At 41.1% G+C, this 18,434-nt stretch overlaps 1 protein-coding gene across 3 annotated transcripts in view; it reads left to right on the top strand.

The window, feature by feature from the left end:
* The first annotated feature begins 1,892 nt into the window (after positions 1-1,892).
* The window catches only part of glcci1a (glucocorticoid induced 1a), a 37,434-nt gene continuing 20,892 nt past the window's right edge, over positions 1,893-18,434 (top strand). Inside the window, exons 1-3 of one of the 3 annotated variants that reach the window (XM_031279312.2) lie at positions 1,893-2,596; positions 11,023-11,174; positions 15,857-15,946. In XM_031279312.2, the coding sequence (XP_031135172.1) occupies positions 2,254-2,596; positions 11,023-11,174; positions 15,857-15,946 (585 nt within the window). In that variant the 5' untranslated portion in view covers positions 1,893-2,253. The remainder of the gene's footprint in view (positions 2,597-11,022; positions 11,175-15,856; positions 15,947-18,434) is intronic. The other 2 variants (XM_031279313.2, XM_031279314.2) reach the window with 2 other exon arrangements.

Genomic DNA, 18,434 nt, shown 5'->3' with positions numbered 1-18,434 from the left:
GCTGGTTATTATTGGAGTCTCTGCCATTTTAGGAACCTTGTTTTTTATTTGAATGTATGGTACCAAGTTACAATCTCTTGTGCTTTATTGCTGGTAAACACTGTAAAAAATGTAGGGGATTTCACTTCAGCGTTTATTCATCTGTTGTTCTTGATTTAGATTGACGTTTGCATCCTGGTTTGAATTATGTTCTCAACAGATTACATGCAGTTGGGTCAACTGACGTCTCTCTACCAGAGCAATTTTCTTTTGAGTCATTTTGTAAATATGAGCTTTTAAAATGAGCAGAGAACTTTTCCTGAGAAGTGGAAATACATTTGCATAGAGTCAAGATTTCAGCCAGGAATTTACCAAATACTGTATTTGTACGTTTTGTTTGTACATAATCAAATGTGGTCTCTTCAAACCTGTTGTGCCTTTTAATAAACAGTCAATGTAGCCAGTCAGATAGTCTTTTAGAAGTAAGCACTTAGCTACCTGTTAACTCCCACTAAAGGTTTCTCTGTTAAACCATCTTATTTCTGAGTTAAAGTATGTATCTGTTGATGCTGGCTATGTATTCAATTGGTGTAACTGTGGATGGACTTTACAAATAAATGTGAAGAGCATTGTCTAACTTATGACTGTCTCTGTGTACAAGGGAAATGTTTTAGCATTGATTATATAACATTAAATACATTTATTTTAATGTAATTTAACAAAATATATTAAAGTCAAGTTCATAAAGTCACTTTCTTTGCATTCATTTGATTCCCAATCAAGATACACTGGTGATACAATTGCTTTCCATTGTTAATATGTACTTAAAAACAGTTCTGAAATGCAAAATAATAGAATTTTAATCATGTGATATAACATGTGATTAATCGCGATTAACTATAGAACTTCAGTGATTAAAATGTTATCGTTGGACAGCCCTAGTTCAAAGTAAAGTGGTCTTGCCACTTAATGTGTTTTGATTGAAATGGGTATTGTTTTTTCAGATTCTCTAGGCATGATTGTTTATATTTCCAGTTCTGGTTTGAATTTAAAAATTAAAATCAATATTCACAAATAAGTAGTTGTGTTCTTATTTTTAGATAATCTAGTGTGACAACTTACCCGCCGATGGGGTAAATTGTCACAAGTGCACATTCTCTATTTAACAGAAATACAACTCCGTAATGAGATATGAAAATGTTATGAATACAACATATGTTCCAAGACTTCCTTCTTCCATTTGGTATGACAGTTATACCATTGTGATGTATGGTGCTCAGTAAATGTTAGACAGTGTGACAAGTGTGACAACATACCCCGCTCTCCCCCCACTTGGGACTTGTTGGTCTTGACTTGTTCTTGACTTCACTAAGCCTTGAGATTTACTCGCGACTTACTAAACAATCGCTGTATCCCATCTCTGGAATGTACACTTCGGAAAAGAAAATCGCAATGATGAATTGTTTTTTCTTTTGTATTTAGAATGAAGAAAGAACAGAACATAAATTATTTCTGGTAATGTCTGTGATGTTAAGTTAACCTCTGTTGAAATATAAATCTTGAATATGTTTGAGTAAAAAAAGACCAGGGGTCGTATAGAAGTAGAAAGTTTTGTTTATGCTCTGCAATAAAATGAGAAGAAAGTTCACTTGCTTGATACACTTGTGAGTAAATTTTGACACAGGTTATAATGTTATATTCTTTTTAAATGCCCATTAAGGGTATGCACCTATGGTATGCAGCACCCTCGGTACACATATGCACCTTATTGCCTCTATCAGGTGGTCACCAACCAAGTTTCCATACATCCAATGAACACCCAATCGACATATCCAGGAAGTAGTTCAGCACCAATCAGAAAGTAGTTGTAGGGATTTGGTCCCACCCATTGCCCAACCTCTTCTGTCAGTTGTTGTGTCAACTGAGTCTGACATCTGCGGTCTTGGAAATTGTGTTTGGTGAGTCAGGAGTTGCGAGTTCGACAACATGACCAATTTGAAGTAACGCGTAGGCCTACATAACATTTTTATGCAGAAGGCCGCTTAACAGTACAGGCGGGCTATTTGTGTACTCAGACACGGAAAAACAAGTGTGAAAGTGAAGCCTGTGTATAACTCCAGAAACTTCGGTAGCTGGCAAAGTTTAACGTTAGGTTGTGTGCCAAAAAAAAAACACATAAAGTTAGGTTGTGAGCTGTATAAATGACAGGACTATGTACTTGTACCACTCATACTGTTACATAAACAACTTTATCAACTGAACGTGGCTGATATCATGTCAGCATCACCAGCCAGCTCATCCCAGCAGCGGGTTAAACACAGTGGCTCCCCCACAGCCTCCTCTTCCTGTAGCAGCAACACCACCGCGGTCCGGTTGCAGCCTATCCGCGCCACGGTGCCGTACCTTTTGCGTGGAAATCAGCACAGCCCAACCCGCTCTGCTTCCTGCTGCTTCTCAGTAGCCGGGAGCAACGCAGGACCGACGACGTCCCGTTGCTACAGTCCCCCCAACCCGGGTGGAAGCGGCTCTGACAGCAGGCTGGTCCCCAGGCAGAGACTTTCACCTTCGGACAGCAGGAGCTCACCAGAACGCTCTCCCTACTCGCCTGTTTCCACAGGTAATGTTGTACTTTAAAGTAAATTAAATGTAGCTTCAACGCACCCATTATCGTTCAGATAGCTTGGTGCTAACTTGTGCTAGGTGTCGTTTTGTCTCGTATGTAGCGAACGTCACGCCAAACTAGCTTTAAAAATCTGACAATTGGATGGTTTCGGCGATTAATGAACACGATACGTGCACTTTCAAATGAGAGACTAGACTGTTTCCGAAAAGATGCATGGTATTCTAAAGTTCGGCGTATTTATAATTCACCATCCAACATTACATTTATATAAAACCTCAACTTTAACAGTTTTCCCCAACATTCGCCATCGGACGCCACGTTGTGTTTTGGTAAGAGATGCCAGTGGAAATAGAAGGCGAAGCAGCTCGAAATATTACATTTTACTTCAAATTAGCGTAGTTTTGTTAATTTAATGTGTACCGAATTTTAAAGTGGACTGTCATTAGTCAGACAAAGGCTGTGGGATTTTTTTAAAGCTTGTATTACTTTCCCAATAGCCAGACCATCTCAAAATGTCATTCTTTCCGTAGCAAGATTCAATATACGAGCCGTTCTCTCTGTTGCTACGATTTAACTATCCATTTCGGAGCCATATGCTAGGCTAATTGGCTAGCTTTCTAATTGGGTCGTAATACATTAGGGATCTGATAATTGACTATAAACATCGAGAACGTACATAATACATACGCAATATAATCTATATTTCCACAGTGGCTCCCGCAACCATGTTCCAATTTGTATTAACGTTATAGTATCAGTAATATTTTTAGCACACCACAGTTTAAGCTGGTTTGGTGTAGTATTCCAGTGTGTTACAATTGCAATTTAAACGGAATAAGTTAATGCAGTTGCTATTACATTACATTGGCATTATCCCTGCTACGATACGATGAGGTAAATATGTCAGGATATGGATGCCTGTGTGGTGATGATGCAGCGCCTCTGTCGTAGATAAACAGGGCTCACTGATCTACATTATACGATGATTAGCCATATTTTCAGAATCTGCTATGAACACTGAAAGCTTAGTATCAATTCGTTACGTGTAGGTTGTTTACCATCATTGAAGTGGAAAAAAAAAAATGTCGTCAGCTGATAGCTCTATGGCAACATTGGGGCCTAGCAGTGAGTGAGACATAAACAGAGCCCTCTGGGTAGGCAGGCCAGCCTCTGCAATATGCATACACACATATAAGAAATACTATTTGTCAAACATGAATAAACGAGCATTTAATCTATCTAATTTACAAAGAGGAATACATTTTTCTTTTTGCTATGTATTTATAGTGTTTTTGCAATCCAGCCAACATATACAGTAGCTATGTGTCATGGCTACTACATCTTACTACATTTTCTTGTGAAGACCTGTTAGCTCTAATGGTTTAGATCTGTTTTGGATTAACATTTTGCAGACTATGATATGCACTTGACTTTGTATTTTTCCACTCTTAGATATAATTGCTGGTAGCAGTGGCGTGTCCAGGGCAATTTGTTCGGGGTTTCCAAGGTGGGGCATGAATCAAGCCACGGCGGCACTGAGCATGGTGTTCTGGACACATGCCAACAACCAATAAACACACAGAGATAGCTTATGAAGGGCTGCTAGTGCCATCACTGTCTGACATATAAGATAGATAGAGATTTATATTATGTTACACGCACGGACATCACTCCCAGTTCAGACCAAAGATTCTTGACGAGACAAAACCGTTTTAGAACGTCGCAGAGAAAACTTGTATCGGTCTGAACCGGCCCATCTCAGCTCGACTCAAGCCAGCTGATCGCTGCGACTCAGCTGGTCGAGTCTCCAGAGGCTGGTTTTAGAACGTAAGGGGCGTCACCTGTTTCAACAGCCAATAGAGAAGTCTGCTGGTCAAGTCGGTTACTAACTATGTAAATAAAATTATCCATAATCCATTTTATTTCTATTATAAACGGTAAGCTGGTCGAAATGGTTGAAAGTTTTAGACGTAGGCTCAACAACAGAGGCTTTAAATGGTGTGTGTCCATTGTCAGCGTCATTTCCACGCTTCCCATTCATTTCTATGGGAGCAGCCGTACAGTGCATTCTGAGAGCGTCGTGGGGACTTTTCAGAAGCGGGGCGTTGAGTCTCCTGCTCCTCATTTGCATAAAGTTGAATCCAGCCAACTTTATGCAGATGAGGAGCGGCCGGCTCGGCTCCAAACGAGCCACCATTATGGTCGGTTTTGAAATCCGTGAGCAGCCATCGCGGTTGTAGGATGGTGTAGACTGTTTTCTTTGCTTGTCAGTGGTCATTGAAAAGAAACTGGTGGCAAGCCCACTAGCGTACAGTGCTGGTAGTCGGGACGATCCCTTCCATTAAAACAACGCGTATATGGACATGTACTAAAAGTCCACGCAGCGCTACCAGAATGCATTGCACGGCTACTTTAATAGAAATGAATGGGAAGCGTGGAACTGACGTTGACAATGGACACACGTGTTGCGCGGACGTGTTCCGGTCATGCAGCCACAATGTCCCGTGCATGGTCATAGACATATGCAGCCACTTTCCTGGAACCGTTTGCGTGACCGACACAAGTCCGCAGCATCTGAGCCTCCACGCATCCACCTGCGAGGCTGTCAGCTGTGTGTCTGTCTGGTGTACTTTGTATTTAGGATGGCCGATTTAACCCGCCAGTCCTCATCAATATAGTGGCGTGTGTCACGTAGCTCTGTGTTGTAATAGTGCGTTCCATTTACCTCGGAACTTGGAAGCCAAAGCTGAGAATAACGTCACACCCGAGATGAATGCGTTCCATTTACAAGTCTGATTTTCAGTATTTTCATTAGCTCTAGCCAGGTTAGCCATTGTTAGCAATGCCAGTTTATAACAACACATTACGCTGTTTTTTGTGCATACAAACAGCACAGCAACATTGTCCACAGACAGAAGATGAGCAGCACTGTGTGTACGACTGATTTAATGAGACACAAATAAGACAGAAGTGCTAATAACTGTAGGTTACTACAACTTTCACAACTGTTGATGCACCGAGCAGCCATCGCAGATTTTGAACTCGGGGTACTGCGAGGTTGTCCGAATTCCGAGTTCAGAAATCCGAGGTCAGGGGGCATGTTTCCGACTTTGACCTCGGAAAATCTAACTTCCGAGTACAAATGGAACGCACTATTGGCATTGCCAGATGAGAGCCACGAGCAGAAAAAAGAGCATCTTGGAATGCAACTTGCTAATTCAAAGTTAGCACCAGCAAGTAGGGGTGTGACGAGACACCCAGCCCACGAGACGAGACACGAGATTGGGTTCATGAGATAAAGACAAGACGAGATTTTAACAGTATTTTAAAGAAAACTTCAATGAAGGCATTTGACTGGAAAAATAGTCCTTTATTCAATCGAAAGTCACAAAATTAGAAACGAGCACTGAAAGGTTTTGCAACAAACTGGCAAATGACAGGCTTCTCTCCTGTATAACTAACAGTTACACTGTTACTTATTCCATATGTACGGTGGAGAGATAGTCTCTTCATTCAGAGAACCAAGGTTACAACGTAACCAAGCGTTTTCTGGCAGTAGTTGAGACCAAATGTTTTGTACTTGAATGTGTCATTATACAGTAGACAAAGATAAGTAAAGCTTATTTCAGTATTGTTTCACATTGATTTTGTTCTAAAGCACAAATAAATGACCATCAAACACTAGAAACACTCAGCAGATGAGTTTTGTGAAGACAGATGCTCTTTTCTCCTCCTCTGCATTTTATTCATTGCAGCAGTAAACAAGTAGGCTACTCATAGTATCCATTTATGACCATTATAGGACGAACAGAGAACATTTCTCTTTGTTTAATATCATTAAAAGTAAAGTTAGCTTTTGCTGTCCGCTTCCCGACTCATTTTCTAACGCTGGGTTTTACAGGCAGCTTTTTTCTTCCGCTACCGCTCTGCAAAAGTCCCCTTTGGAGAATGGAATCTTCCCTGCTAATTTCAAGGTCAAAGTCAGACTCATCCGTTATGCTCGCTGCTGCTCTGCACTTGTGTACTGATATCGCGAGACACTTTTTACCTCAACAAGAAATCTCGTCACGTTTTAATCTCGTGGGTCGAGACCTCACACCTCGCCTAGCAAGTCGACTAGCAGTTAAGAAATAGATAGTATAGCCTATTTTTTCTTTTATTATGCAAAACAGGTTTTAAATAACTTAAATAATAGTGTTTTTAACTGACGGTCAAAATTAGGGCTGCACGATACGAGGAAGATATGCGATAACGTTGAATATCACGGTAACGGTATTACTTGTGATAAATAAACAGATATTAAAATGTCCTCAGTTCTGCATTTCTGCTACTTTGAGTCTTCTGCTAAGATACAACAAATTGCTTGTTGAATTTAAAACAAATGAAAGCTAATCATTTACAAATTCTCTTATTGAACACATTGAACATTGATTTGAATATTAAAGGCATCACTAATAAAAAAACAATGATAGCTACATTTGAAAGTGCAGTTTTCTACAGATACAGTCTATTTTCTTTCAACTAATACAACAAATCTCAGAGTGTCTTTCGCGATATGTTTATTGCGCCAGTTCTTACTGTCGGTTAACGGTTAATCATTAACATCCCTAGGGTGCACCTAAATGATGTGCTGGTGCACCCAAATGGAAAAAATTTGGCGCACTAGTGAAGTCCATGTAAAAAGTTAGTCTGGAGCCCTTATATAGAAATGAGATGCAAAACCTATGAGACAGTCTTTAAAATAGAGCCTTCTGAATAATTGATAAGCCCCTGGTGGGAGGGTTTCTCTGCGGTTTGAGATGGTCATACGTCTCAAAGTCATACTGGGTGACCTTGTTATCCCACAGAGGTTTTCAGCATCAACCAGATGTAAGAATGACCTCACAGAGTCCAGACAGTCTCTAAATACCGGTAACTAACACAATAACACTTAGACACAGTGGTTGTATAATTCACACAAGGCGTATGGCTCTACTGATTCACCGGGAATACTGCAGTGTTGTTCTGGTCAACAACAGCCGTATCTGTTTTTTAAAAGTTCCATATCGTCCTCTATCTTCTTCTTTATTTGTATTGTTATTATTGTTATTGATAATGATATGAATCTTACTCATCTCCTGATAGTAACAGTATTGCAACAAATTAGTCTCGCATAGCCAGACCTTCCTCCACAGCTCTGCGGAGGATGGCCTGGCTAGTCCGCACAACATTCCCAGGATGGTAGAAAAACGTGCTCTGGTTCATTGGCATTTCTTTAAACCAATCACAATCGTCTTGGGAGGTGCTATGCGCCAGACGTAGCAACGGCACCTCTGCCAAATAGCCTCAGGAAGGAACTTGTTTTGGTGGCACATGTGTACGTTCAAAAGTAGTTTTAGTGGTGCGAGAGAAAACTCAGATTGGACAGATAGTCTAGCTAGCTGTCTGGATTTGCCCTGCAGAGATCTGAGGAGCAGTTAACCATAGTCCTCACAAATCCACCGGAGGTTAGAACGCCAACACAGAGAAAGAGGAAGGGGACGGGCATCCGGACGTAGGGGAGGATAGAGCTGTAGGCACCAACAAACGTCTCTTTCCATTATCAATTCGGGCAAAATAGCCACTATTGCTGCTTTGTACTTGTTGTTGATGTCGCACATATGTTGGTTGTTGGTGTCACAGATATGTTGGTTGTTGATGTCACAGATATGTTGGCAAATCACCCGGAAAAGCACAGTGAATTTCACTTGTTTCTCCAGGAAGTAAACATGAATACCACTTCCAGCGCTACTTGAGGTACAGATTTGAGCGGCAGATGGCCGTCCACCAAGAGCCAGGGTCTGTCCGAGGTTTCTGCCCGTTAAAAGGAAGTTTTTCCTCACCACTGTCGCACCAAATGCTTGCTCGTGGGAAATTGTTGGGTCTTTGTAAATTATAGTGTGTTGTGTAGACCTACGCTAACCTTAAGGTGTCCTGAGATAACTCCTGTTGTGATTTGACACTATAAATAAAATTGAATTGAATTGAAACAATGGAGGCCTGGGTGCTCTGTGCTAGGTAGGCCTAGTTATAGTAGTTACTACTGGCCTAGAAAAGTCTTTCTAAAGAGGAGCAACCTTGTTGAGCTACTTAACATATTTGGAAGATCACGCCCAAGTGGAATTTAGTCCCTTGAGTGAACTTGTAATCCTGTGGATTTATAAAGGGACCTTGTTTAATAGGATTATCTACTGTTGGACCAGAAGTCAAGACACCAGATTACTACAGGAACACTGGCCAGATGAGGCATCATGTGTGAGCACGCATAGGATTGGTAGATGTGGTCATTATTCGTTTACCCTCAGAATGTGACAATGTAGCTATATTACCATAGAGCATGTTTCAGAAGATGTATTTTGATGGAAGGGTTTGGCATAGGGGTGAACGATTTGGGAGGAAAATTGAATTGCGATTTTTCTGCCAGATATTGCGACTACGATTCGATTTGCGTTTTTTTTTAAAGTTTAGCTTCAATCTATAGTGCGTAGTTTCTGTCTCCCCCATGAGGAATTCTAATAAATGACAACAACACTGTCGGCGCATCCACATGATACAAGCCTTCGGTGACAACGCACCACCCCCAACCCTCCTCCACACAGTTGCTTGTCGCCAAGGAGGACAATTGCAAACAATTAATCGTTCAGCCCTAGTTTGGCAGTTGTTGGAGCTTAATAAATCTGTGCATTGATTTTTGTTTGATAATTACAAGAGTGGTTTCACATTTACATTTAAGACCAAGAATGCTCCAGTCAAAAACAATTGCAGTTCCATTCTTAGTGGCTAATGTAGAATGCATTCTGCAGTAATGATTTTTTATATTATTTCATGGACACATAAAGAAATGCTATGCTCAAAGAAGAATAACATTTGAATTAAGTGGTTCCAATTTAAACTGTACCCACCACTACTTTGCACACTTATACTTCATACAGTAATCTAATTAACTAACAGGCTGTCTAATATATTTCCATGTGTACTCTTTACACCCGTCATGGTGTTGACACAGATATGGGCCCATAAATATGGAAACAAAACTCAGATAAACACACATACTGTACAGAAAGTGAGAACACAAGCCTTGCACCAGTTTCTGAAGTCAGTGTGAAGTTGGTTTGTTAGTGAGAAATTTTTAACAGGTTTTGGCCCAGAGCAAATGACAGCCACTGGAGTGTTAAAGCCAGTGGAGAAGGGCCTTAGCTCGCCTAATGTGTTTGACTTTACTCACCAGCTAGTCCCTAACTAGCTTTTGTTCATTCCTCTCCTCTCTGGGCGGAGATATAGGCTCCCTAGAGCAAAAAGAAACGGGACAAATTTTCTTTGGTTCCTTGTGCAATTAAAGCTGTTAACTTGCACAACTCTTGAATGCACATTTTTTATTAGTGTCACTTGGGCCTTCTCAGTGACACTGTTAGAAATCACTTTTCCATACAATCTCAAGGGATTTTATTTGTCCACTTTTTAAGTGAGGAAATAGTTCTTAATCAATCTGTGGGTTGTGTGCTGCTAGGATGTTTTATGCCTTGTTTATTGTGTTGTTTTGTAGGTTTTTTTTGTACCTCCAACTGCAAATCAAATTTCCCCTTGAGGGACAATAAAGAACTCTGAACTAGGGATCGACCGATACTGGGTTTTCAAGGCCGATACCAATTATTAGTAGTTAATGAAACCGATAACCGATATTTGGAACAGATATGCATTTACAGTAAAAATTTAAATCTTTAAGTCAAAATTAAGATTTTGTAAGTAGCGCACATTTCATTGCACATGCAGTAGTAAAGGAATTTAGCGCATTTCATTAATTTTATCAGGCAAATAAAACGCTGATACAGATTGTCACGGAGCACAGTGGACCCAAAAGCACAACTCAGAGCAGAGGGTAAAAGGTAATGGAGCTTTATTGTACAGAGTACAATCACAGACGAAGGTCACAAAATCAGCAGGCAAAAGACGTGGTCAAAATACGGACTAGAGATCTACAAAAACACTGGGAAGGTAACACGAGGGATAGTGCTGGAAATGAGACACATAAGGTACTACAACAATCTGGCAAATGACAAAGGACACAAGGTGAGTATATACAGTATGCACTGGGACAGGGGAAGACGATTACACATAGGTGACACATATTAGGGAAGGGAGGCTAATCACACAGGCAGGGAGGCAGACAAAGACGGGAAGACAAGTGACCTGAAACAGAGACAGTGAGTTAGCAAAATAAAACAGGAAGTCAGGGAAAGAAATAAAACATGAACTAAGAGCGGGAACTGGATGTGACAATAACCTTGTCTGCTGTTTGGTGCTGGGTAGGTAGTGTACAGGGGGTTCATCAGAGCTTTTATGCCTGTTTGAAATTTACATTGAGCTAATGTTGCACTCTCTTTGTGGTCTTTTTATCTGTGCAGTTGAAAGGACAAAATCCCACCAGGTGCAGAGCTTGGGGGCCATTTGGCGGACTCCCTCCCAGGGCACTATTACTGGACCCTACCTCACTGGGCAGTGGCCTCGTGACACCCATGTGCACTACCCATCTTGTATGAAAGATAAATCCACACAGGTAAGCACAACCCCCATGTCCCTTACCTGTGCTGTATCCTGTCCCCTACAGAGATGAAGTCGTGTGGCATTTTGTAGTAATGAGGTGAGGATTTGTATATCATCTGCATAGAGACTAATCTTATGATTTGTGTTGGGTGTTTGGATTCCTTTTATGTAGATGTTCTGATGAATGGCTGCTGCTAACGGTTTGAAAATGGTGAGCTAGCTCACCTGGTAGAGTGCGCGTCCATATATAGGGGTTTATTTCTCGACGCAGAGGCCCAGGGTTTGAATCCGACCTACTGTCCCTTTCTGCATGTCTTCCCCGTCTTTCCCCCTTTCATATCTGAGTTGTCCTATCAATTGAAGGTGGAAAAGCCCAAAAAATTGTCTTTAAAAAAGAAAATGGTGAATAGAGAGAATCTTTGCCTAGTCCCCCTGTGCAGTCTGAAGCTTTGTGCTGTTTGTCCATTGGTGATGACAGTGGCTGAGGGTGAAGTGTACTGAATCTTGACCTAGTTAATAAATGATTCCCCAAAGACAAATATTTCTAATGCGGTAAAGAGAAATTTCCAGTTCATCCTGCCAAAAGCTTTTTCTGTATCTATGATGCTTCCTGCTTGTTGTAGTAATGCATTAAATACATTAACTGCATTAAATGCATTAAATGTGTGTTACTGGTTGAGTGTATACCTTTTGATAAAGCCGGTTTTGGATAGATTATGGATAGGCCTGGGCGATATGGCTGAGAGGTATATCACGATATTGCTTGATCATATTGATCGATATTGATAACTATTCATAATTTTAATTACCTAATAAGACTAAGAACAAACATGCCAAATTTAAACATTTCTGTTTAAGTATTTTAAGTATGTTCCCTGATTTAACCCCCCCCCCAGTCCTCATTGATACAGTGGCATACAGAGGTTGCTTTAGACTTTCTCATTGTCCGAGGTTTTAAAAATTCCGTTATAATATATTTTTACCCGTCATTTTAATTTTCCTAATATACTGACCAAGCTTAGATTATGCATTTATAAGGGCATGGCCCTTCGTCATCTTCTTCAGTTTCACCATCTGCAGCTTGAGCCTGAGTGAGGACTGTATGAGTCACCACTATCAGAATTTATGGGTCACATGTAAAGGATTTAGAATGTATTATGAGGACAGCAAAGAAGGTTTATTATATTATTCACAGGCCAGACTGAATCACCTCACATGGGCCTTGTGTCTGTCTGTGTGGGCATACTGTAGCCACTCTATGCCCATGGTGTTACCTCAGTGTTGGCTCTGACTGTAAAATATTGGTATCATTTTATTTCTTATAGTAATGTTTTGTCATGTCTGACCTTAAAGCATGCCCGCACCTTCCCGCCCTGTGATCCTCTCATGCTGTTCAACCTCAGATGCCCCCCCCCCACCCCCCAACACCCCCTCCCCCACACACATACACACACACACACACACACACACACACACAAACACTGGACTTCACATCCTGTTTCTTCCAGGTTGTGTGACATTTACCACCTACGCATCTGTGGACCTTCAAAAGCCAGATGACCTCTTTGCTCTGATCTTACAGTTTATTAACTATTGAAGTGATACAAAGGCATGATTGTGAGAGTCTGCATGTGTGTTGCTGCTGTTTGACAGATGTTTGTTAATGCAGGCATGTCTTCATCTCTTACTCCAGCCTACTGACTTTAAAGGCGCTGACACACCAACCCGATTATCGGCTGTTGGACAATCTGGCGAGTGACTCGAGTCTGTTCGGTGTGTTCTGTGCCGTCGGCCGTTGGCCTTCATTTTGGCCGATTTGACTTGTTGAGTCGGAGGGCGGGCAGTTGGACTGGAATGACAAATCTGACTGGTGGAGCGCTAGCCCTTGAATGGCGAATCAGTGCACTTATGTTAGCATGACAAACGTCTCTCAAAATCTGACGAAAATCTTTCAAACTGACCTTTGTCGGTCAAAAAAACAGACAGATTCAGCAACTGCATGGTCTATTTCTCGCTTAAAATGTTTTCAGAAACACGTTTCGGTGAACTATTTTCATAAAAATGTCTGAACGAGCCGCCATTAATAGTCGGCTTTGAAATTCGGGAGAAGCCAGACCCACGTGATGCATTCGTCATTTCCGGTTTTCATTTTTTTGGGCAACAATACAGATTAGCGGCGCCTGCTGTTATGGAGATGTATTATGTCTCGCGCACGCACAGAACGTACGCTCAAGTCGGCGTCGCTACGGTGTTTTCCGAGGCACTTTTCCGACCTCGGGGAGCCGACTGATCAGTCCGACTGCCTTCTGCTAACGGCCGGCCGTCGGGTTGATGTGTCAGGGCCTTTATAGTCCATCAGTCATCAACCTGCCTGTAGTGTCAGCTCTAAATCAGTCCCCTAACCTAAACACATTACATAAGAAACTGTGTTTTCCCTAGCTTTGTGGAAGGGTGGGGGGGGGGGGGGTTGTGTCTCTTTTTGGTAATTTGTGTTTTCTTTGGGGTTGTTTTGGGTCTCTGTGCTCATTTAGCATCTCTTATTTTCTCATTTAGTCGGTTTGTGTCCCTTTGTGGTAGTTTTGCATCTGCCAGTGCAGTTCCTTTTTGCATTAATGTACTGTAGCATGGCTTTTTTCACCTAAAGAAATACAGTATATGCTAAAAAACACCAAACATGGTTACATTATACTTCATGTTTGCGTACAGTGCATTTAAGTCCAAAAATAATATGTGGAATTTATGGCGGAAAAAAAGTAAAATCACGGCAGAGTCCAGAACTCTACTCATCACTGACCATTTGAACAGTGTCTCTGTAGGTCTTTTTTGTCAGTTCAGGGTAGGGCTGGGCAATATTTCAATATTATATCGATATCGTGATATGAGAGTAGGTATCGTCTTAGATTTTGAAGAATTGTAATATCGTTACATGGTAAGTTTAGTCTTTTCCTGGTTTCAAAGGCTGCATTACAGTAAAGTGGTGTCAACTTACCAGACTGTTGTAGCTGTTCTAGTATTTGCCTTTAACCACTCAGTCATTATATCCACATTATGATGGTTATTTATCTAAAATCTAAATGTGGAAGATATTTTGTGAAAGCACCAATTGTCAACCCTACAATATTGTTGCAATATCAACATTGAGGTGTTTGGTCCAAAATATCGTGATATATATATTTGTCCTCATCCCTCTTCATCCTCCCCAAGACAGAGGAGAGGAATACAGAATAATGGAGACATTCTGTAGCAACTGACTTACTGCTGAAAATAAACAAATGGCCCTTTGAGTTGGACACATTAAGTAAGACAGCAGTTCAGTTTCCTCTGTCTGTCTGTCTGTCTGTCTGTGTGTGTGTGTGTGTGTGTGTGTGTGTGTGTGTGTGTGTGTGTGTGTGTCACTGTGTCGCAGAGCCCAGCTCAGCTTTCACTGAGGTGTGTGTGGGTATGTGTGTATACATGTGAGTCTGCCCATGCTACCTCTATGAATTTGTCACATTGATAATCCATTGCTGGAATAGTCAAAGCTTTTGATAATCTCTTTGACAGACTTTAGTGATTACAATGTAACCATAACATATAGGATTGATGGCCAAAACTACAAAAATACCATCCAAATTGTGATAAATGTGAATAATCCTTCAAGAGTCAGTGAGAACATTGTTTAATGAGCTCAGATCTAGGAGTGTAACAATATATTGATTCAAAGTGAAAATATCTATTTTTCATTATTCATATTTGTTATTAGTGCAGATAGACAGGAAAGAGGGGAGAGAGAGGGTATGGCAGGCAGCAAAGGGTCATGGGTACATATTGTTATCTTTAAGGTGCGCCTTTTTTTATTTCCACTTTATATTCTTTGTGAAATAAGCAAATATTGTCAGTGTTTCCATAGGTTTGTGGAAGACTTTGGTGCGCATATTTGGCGGGGGGGTTTAGGCAGTCCCTCCAGAAAAACGCGATTATGCGATCGCATAATTCAATGCATAATCAGCCAAAGTCTGTATATTTATACGGAGGCCGCGTATTTTCAAATACGCCGCACTTTCGCCACATAAATTGCTGATTTCCACGCAAAATATGCGGGGCTTGCATGATTTCATAATCCCTGCATTTCGTTGCAAAAAAGTCACACATATCTTAGCAGAAAGTTGAAAAATGTTGCGTTTACTTCACACAAGAGCAGCCATTTTCCCCTGTTGCCATGGGAACATTATGAAGTGACGTAATTACGCAACGTGAACATCATCGAAAAGCTGCAAACCCCGCGATGAAGCCATGATGAAACCGCAGTTTTTGCAAGTTCCCAGTTAATTTTTTAAGAAAACGTGCCGCATAATCAAGGATTTTTTTCCCACAACAATCACAAAAAAACTCAAAAAAATGTGATGTTTTGGACCATTATTATTGCTGAAGACAAAACTTTAAGCTAAAGAGGTCCAACTACAGTCAATAGATCTGAGAAAAGTCTTTTTAGTTGATGCTTTTTGCTGTTTTGGGCACTTCTTTTTGCCACATTTCACATTCAATCAGCTTAGGTGCAGCCAAAAACGGCTCGGGTGCCGCACCTAAGACTTTTGATGGCAGGGAAAACCCTGATTGTATTGTTGTCCAAAGGAGTGATTTAATACTGTATCGTGATAAAACAGATCTAGATCTAGGTATGCTCATAGTAATGTGTAGCTGTAATGTTCTTTTCAGACTCCTGGATGTTGGAGTGAGGAAACGAGAGAGAAGAGGAGCACCCACCAGCGCTCTGCGTCCTGGGGCAGCACCGACCAGCTCAAAGAGGCATGACACTAACATGAAGACAGATACAAAAACACATTTAGGTCAAATCTTTGCTTTGATGCATATGGCTGTACATGTGACCAACATGGAGCCATATGTACACATGCAGTAGTAAAGGAATATGCCATTAAGTACTGACATGGATACCAACATGTTGGCTTGGGGTGCTTCAGGTTGCACTTTACACTAAACAAAAAATAGTTTGGTGTCATCCTTTAAATACCAAGGCTAAACTTTAAAAGATTTCAGTTCCATGTTGGAGAACTCACACCAACGTAGTTTATCTCATAAAGTCAGACAAGAATTACTTTCTGTCTTAAAGGGGACCTCCACCAATATTAAACTCTATACTGCATATGTATAAAAGTTGGATAAAGCCTTTTGTGTCTCCAGAGGGAGCTGCGTACGTCACTTTATTCAGCGTGTGTCTGAAGTCGGCTTGGGCTGGTGTAAAAAAATTCAAACCGGTTTGATATCAAGCCAAACACCGGACCAATATACTGATATTTACCACTAGGTGTTGCACTTGACTCAGACGCTCCTGAGTGAGACTAAAGCTTAGTTTATGGTAGCCGTGGTGTTCCGGGCACTTCTGCCTTTATTGGATAGGAAAGCTGAGATATGAAAGGGGAGAGAGAGAGGGGGAAGACACGCAGGAAAACCGTCACAGGTCGGATTCGAACCCTGGACCTTCTGCATCGAGGAATAAACCTCTGCACATGCGCACCCGCTCTATCAACTGAGCTAACTGGCAACACCTCTTGAATGTTTGTAACTGTGCGTGCTGCACTTTCAGTTCCACCTGGTTGGCTGGGAAAAGCAGGTTTGTCTTGACAAACATCTGTGTGATTCTTCGTGTAGAGACCACAGAGAGTCAACAGCCTTAAATATGTGTTCAGAGAGAGAGACACCACACTGGGAAAAGAAGAAATATTTAGCTGGAGATTGTGGAAAAACATGAGAGATCGCTTTGTCAAAGTTAAAAAAAACGGCTTCATAGAAAGAGTGTTCTTAACAGTGTTACAGGCAGACAGTCATTAAGATTTGGAGATAAACAACAGTCATGTTAATGAATGTCATGTTAAAAATAACGGCAGAGCGGAGCGATTCAATTAATTCCCTATGAGAACAGCGATATGAGCGAATTTCGCTGACAGCGCCGAAAGTGCCCGGATGCTCTTCCCGCAGTCCCAAAGTCGACTCCCGAGTCAACTTTTACAGAGTGGTAGCCAATGAGGGAATGTGCCTCCAATATATTTTCCTGTGTATACACACATGATATATATTTAAAATGAGTTGCAGTTGAAAAAAGCTGCCTGCGAAATTCGCTCATATCGCTGTTCTCATAGGGAATTAATTGAATCGCTCCGCTCTGCCGTTATTTTTAGCTGCCTGTGGAAACCCAGCGTATTGCACCTCAAATAAATGATGCAAGCTAAGCCACATTATCATGACAATAGTAGTTTACTACATCGGAGCTATTTTCTTGACATCCAAGTACACAACATACACATCCGTGTTTGGCGGTGCTGTCAGTTTTGTTTCCGACCGCAGCAGAAAGCTCCGCTGTGCTTGAGCTTCAGAAATGCTTGGGGAAATGTAGCTCGTGTGGACGCTACCGCACTACTTGATCAATAAAAGAGCTAAGCTACTGAAAAGGTCTCTGATTCAGACGCTATTGAGAAGTAGTCAAACTAGTAACGCTATTGCCCAAGGCTGCTTGCTTAGAACTCAGTTTGAAAATGAAAACAATTTGGGGGTGTGAAGTTAGAAAGAAGTGACCACACCCTATTAGCATTACATACCCGAATCTCCGACCAAACTGTCTGGTTAATTTGCATTGTTGGTAATACAGCGGCTAACCCTAACCCTAACCCTCGTAAATGACATGATGAATTAAAACTAATGTAAACTAATGTTGGATTAAGTCATGAAATATGATGTTGATAGCACAGTCCTGCTTTAATATGACACATCTCTTTCATGACATGTATTTGGAATAATCAGTAACACATTTCACATTTAATCTTGTTATTTTTATTCACACAGACATGGTATTGCTTAAATAATCCATCTAAGAAATAGGATGTTAACACAGCATAGTGGACATATTTACTTATACTCCAGCTGATGGAGCATGCAGTGTGTCTGTCAGCAGCCTGAAGTCAATATTAGTTTTTCTGGAGGCTGTTGGATGTCTGTGTTGAACCAACATTTGACAGATACACCTCTGTTAGATTAAAGTGTGGTTAATAATATCAGTAGCCGATTTGGCTAGTGGCAGGTACAGTTTGTGCAGCTCATTATTTTTAATTGGGCCCATGTGTTCAGTCTGGTTACTGTTGCTTTGCACAAACTGCTGCTGCTCTTTCTGCCAGCACCCACCGCCGTAAAACTAGAGGCCTCAGAATTATAACAGTTGACCATTTTTGGACATATCATTGTGACTTGGACTGGACAAATCGAATCAGCACCCATGTATCGTGAA

Source organism: Sander lucioperca, chromosome 16 (assembly GCF_008315115.2).
Source record: "Sander lucioperca isolate FBNREF2018 chromosome 16, SLUC_FBN_1.2, whole genome shotgun sequence".
Lineage (NCBI taxonomy): Eukaryota > Metazoa > Chordata > Actinopteri > Perciformes > Percidae > Sander > Sander lucioperca.
Note: the sequence above shows the minus strand (reverse complement) of the source record. Positions and strands in the feature narration are given on the sequence as shown.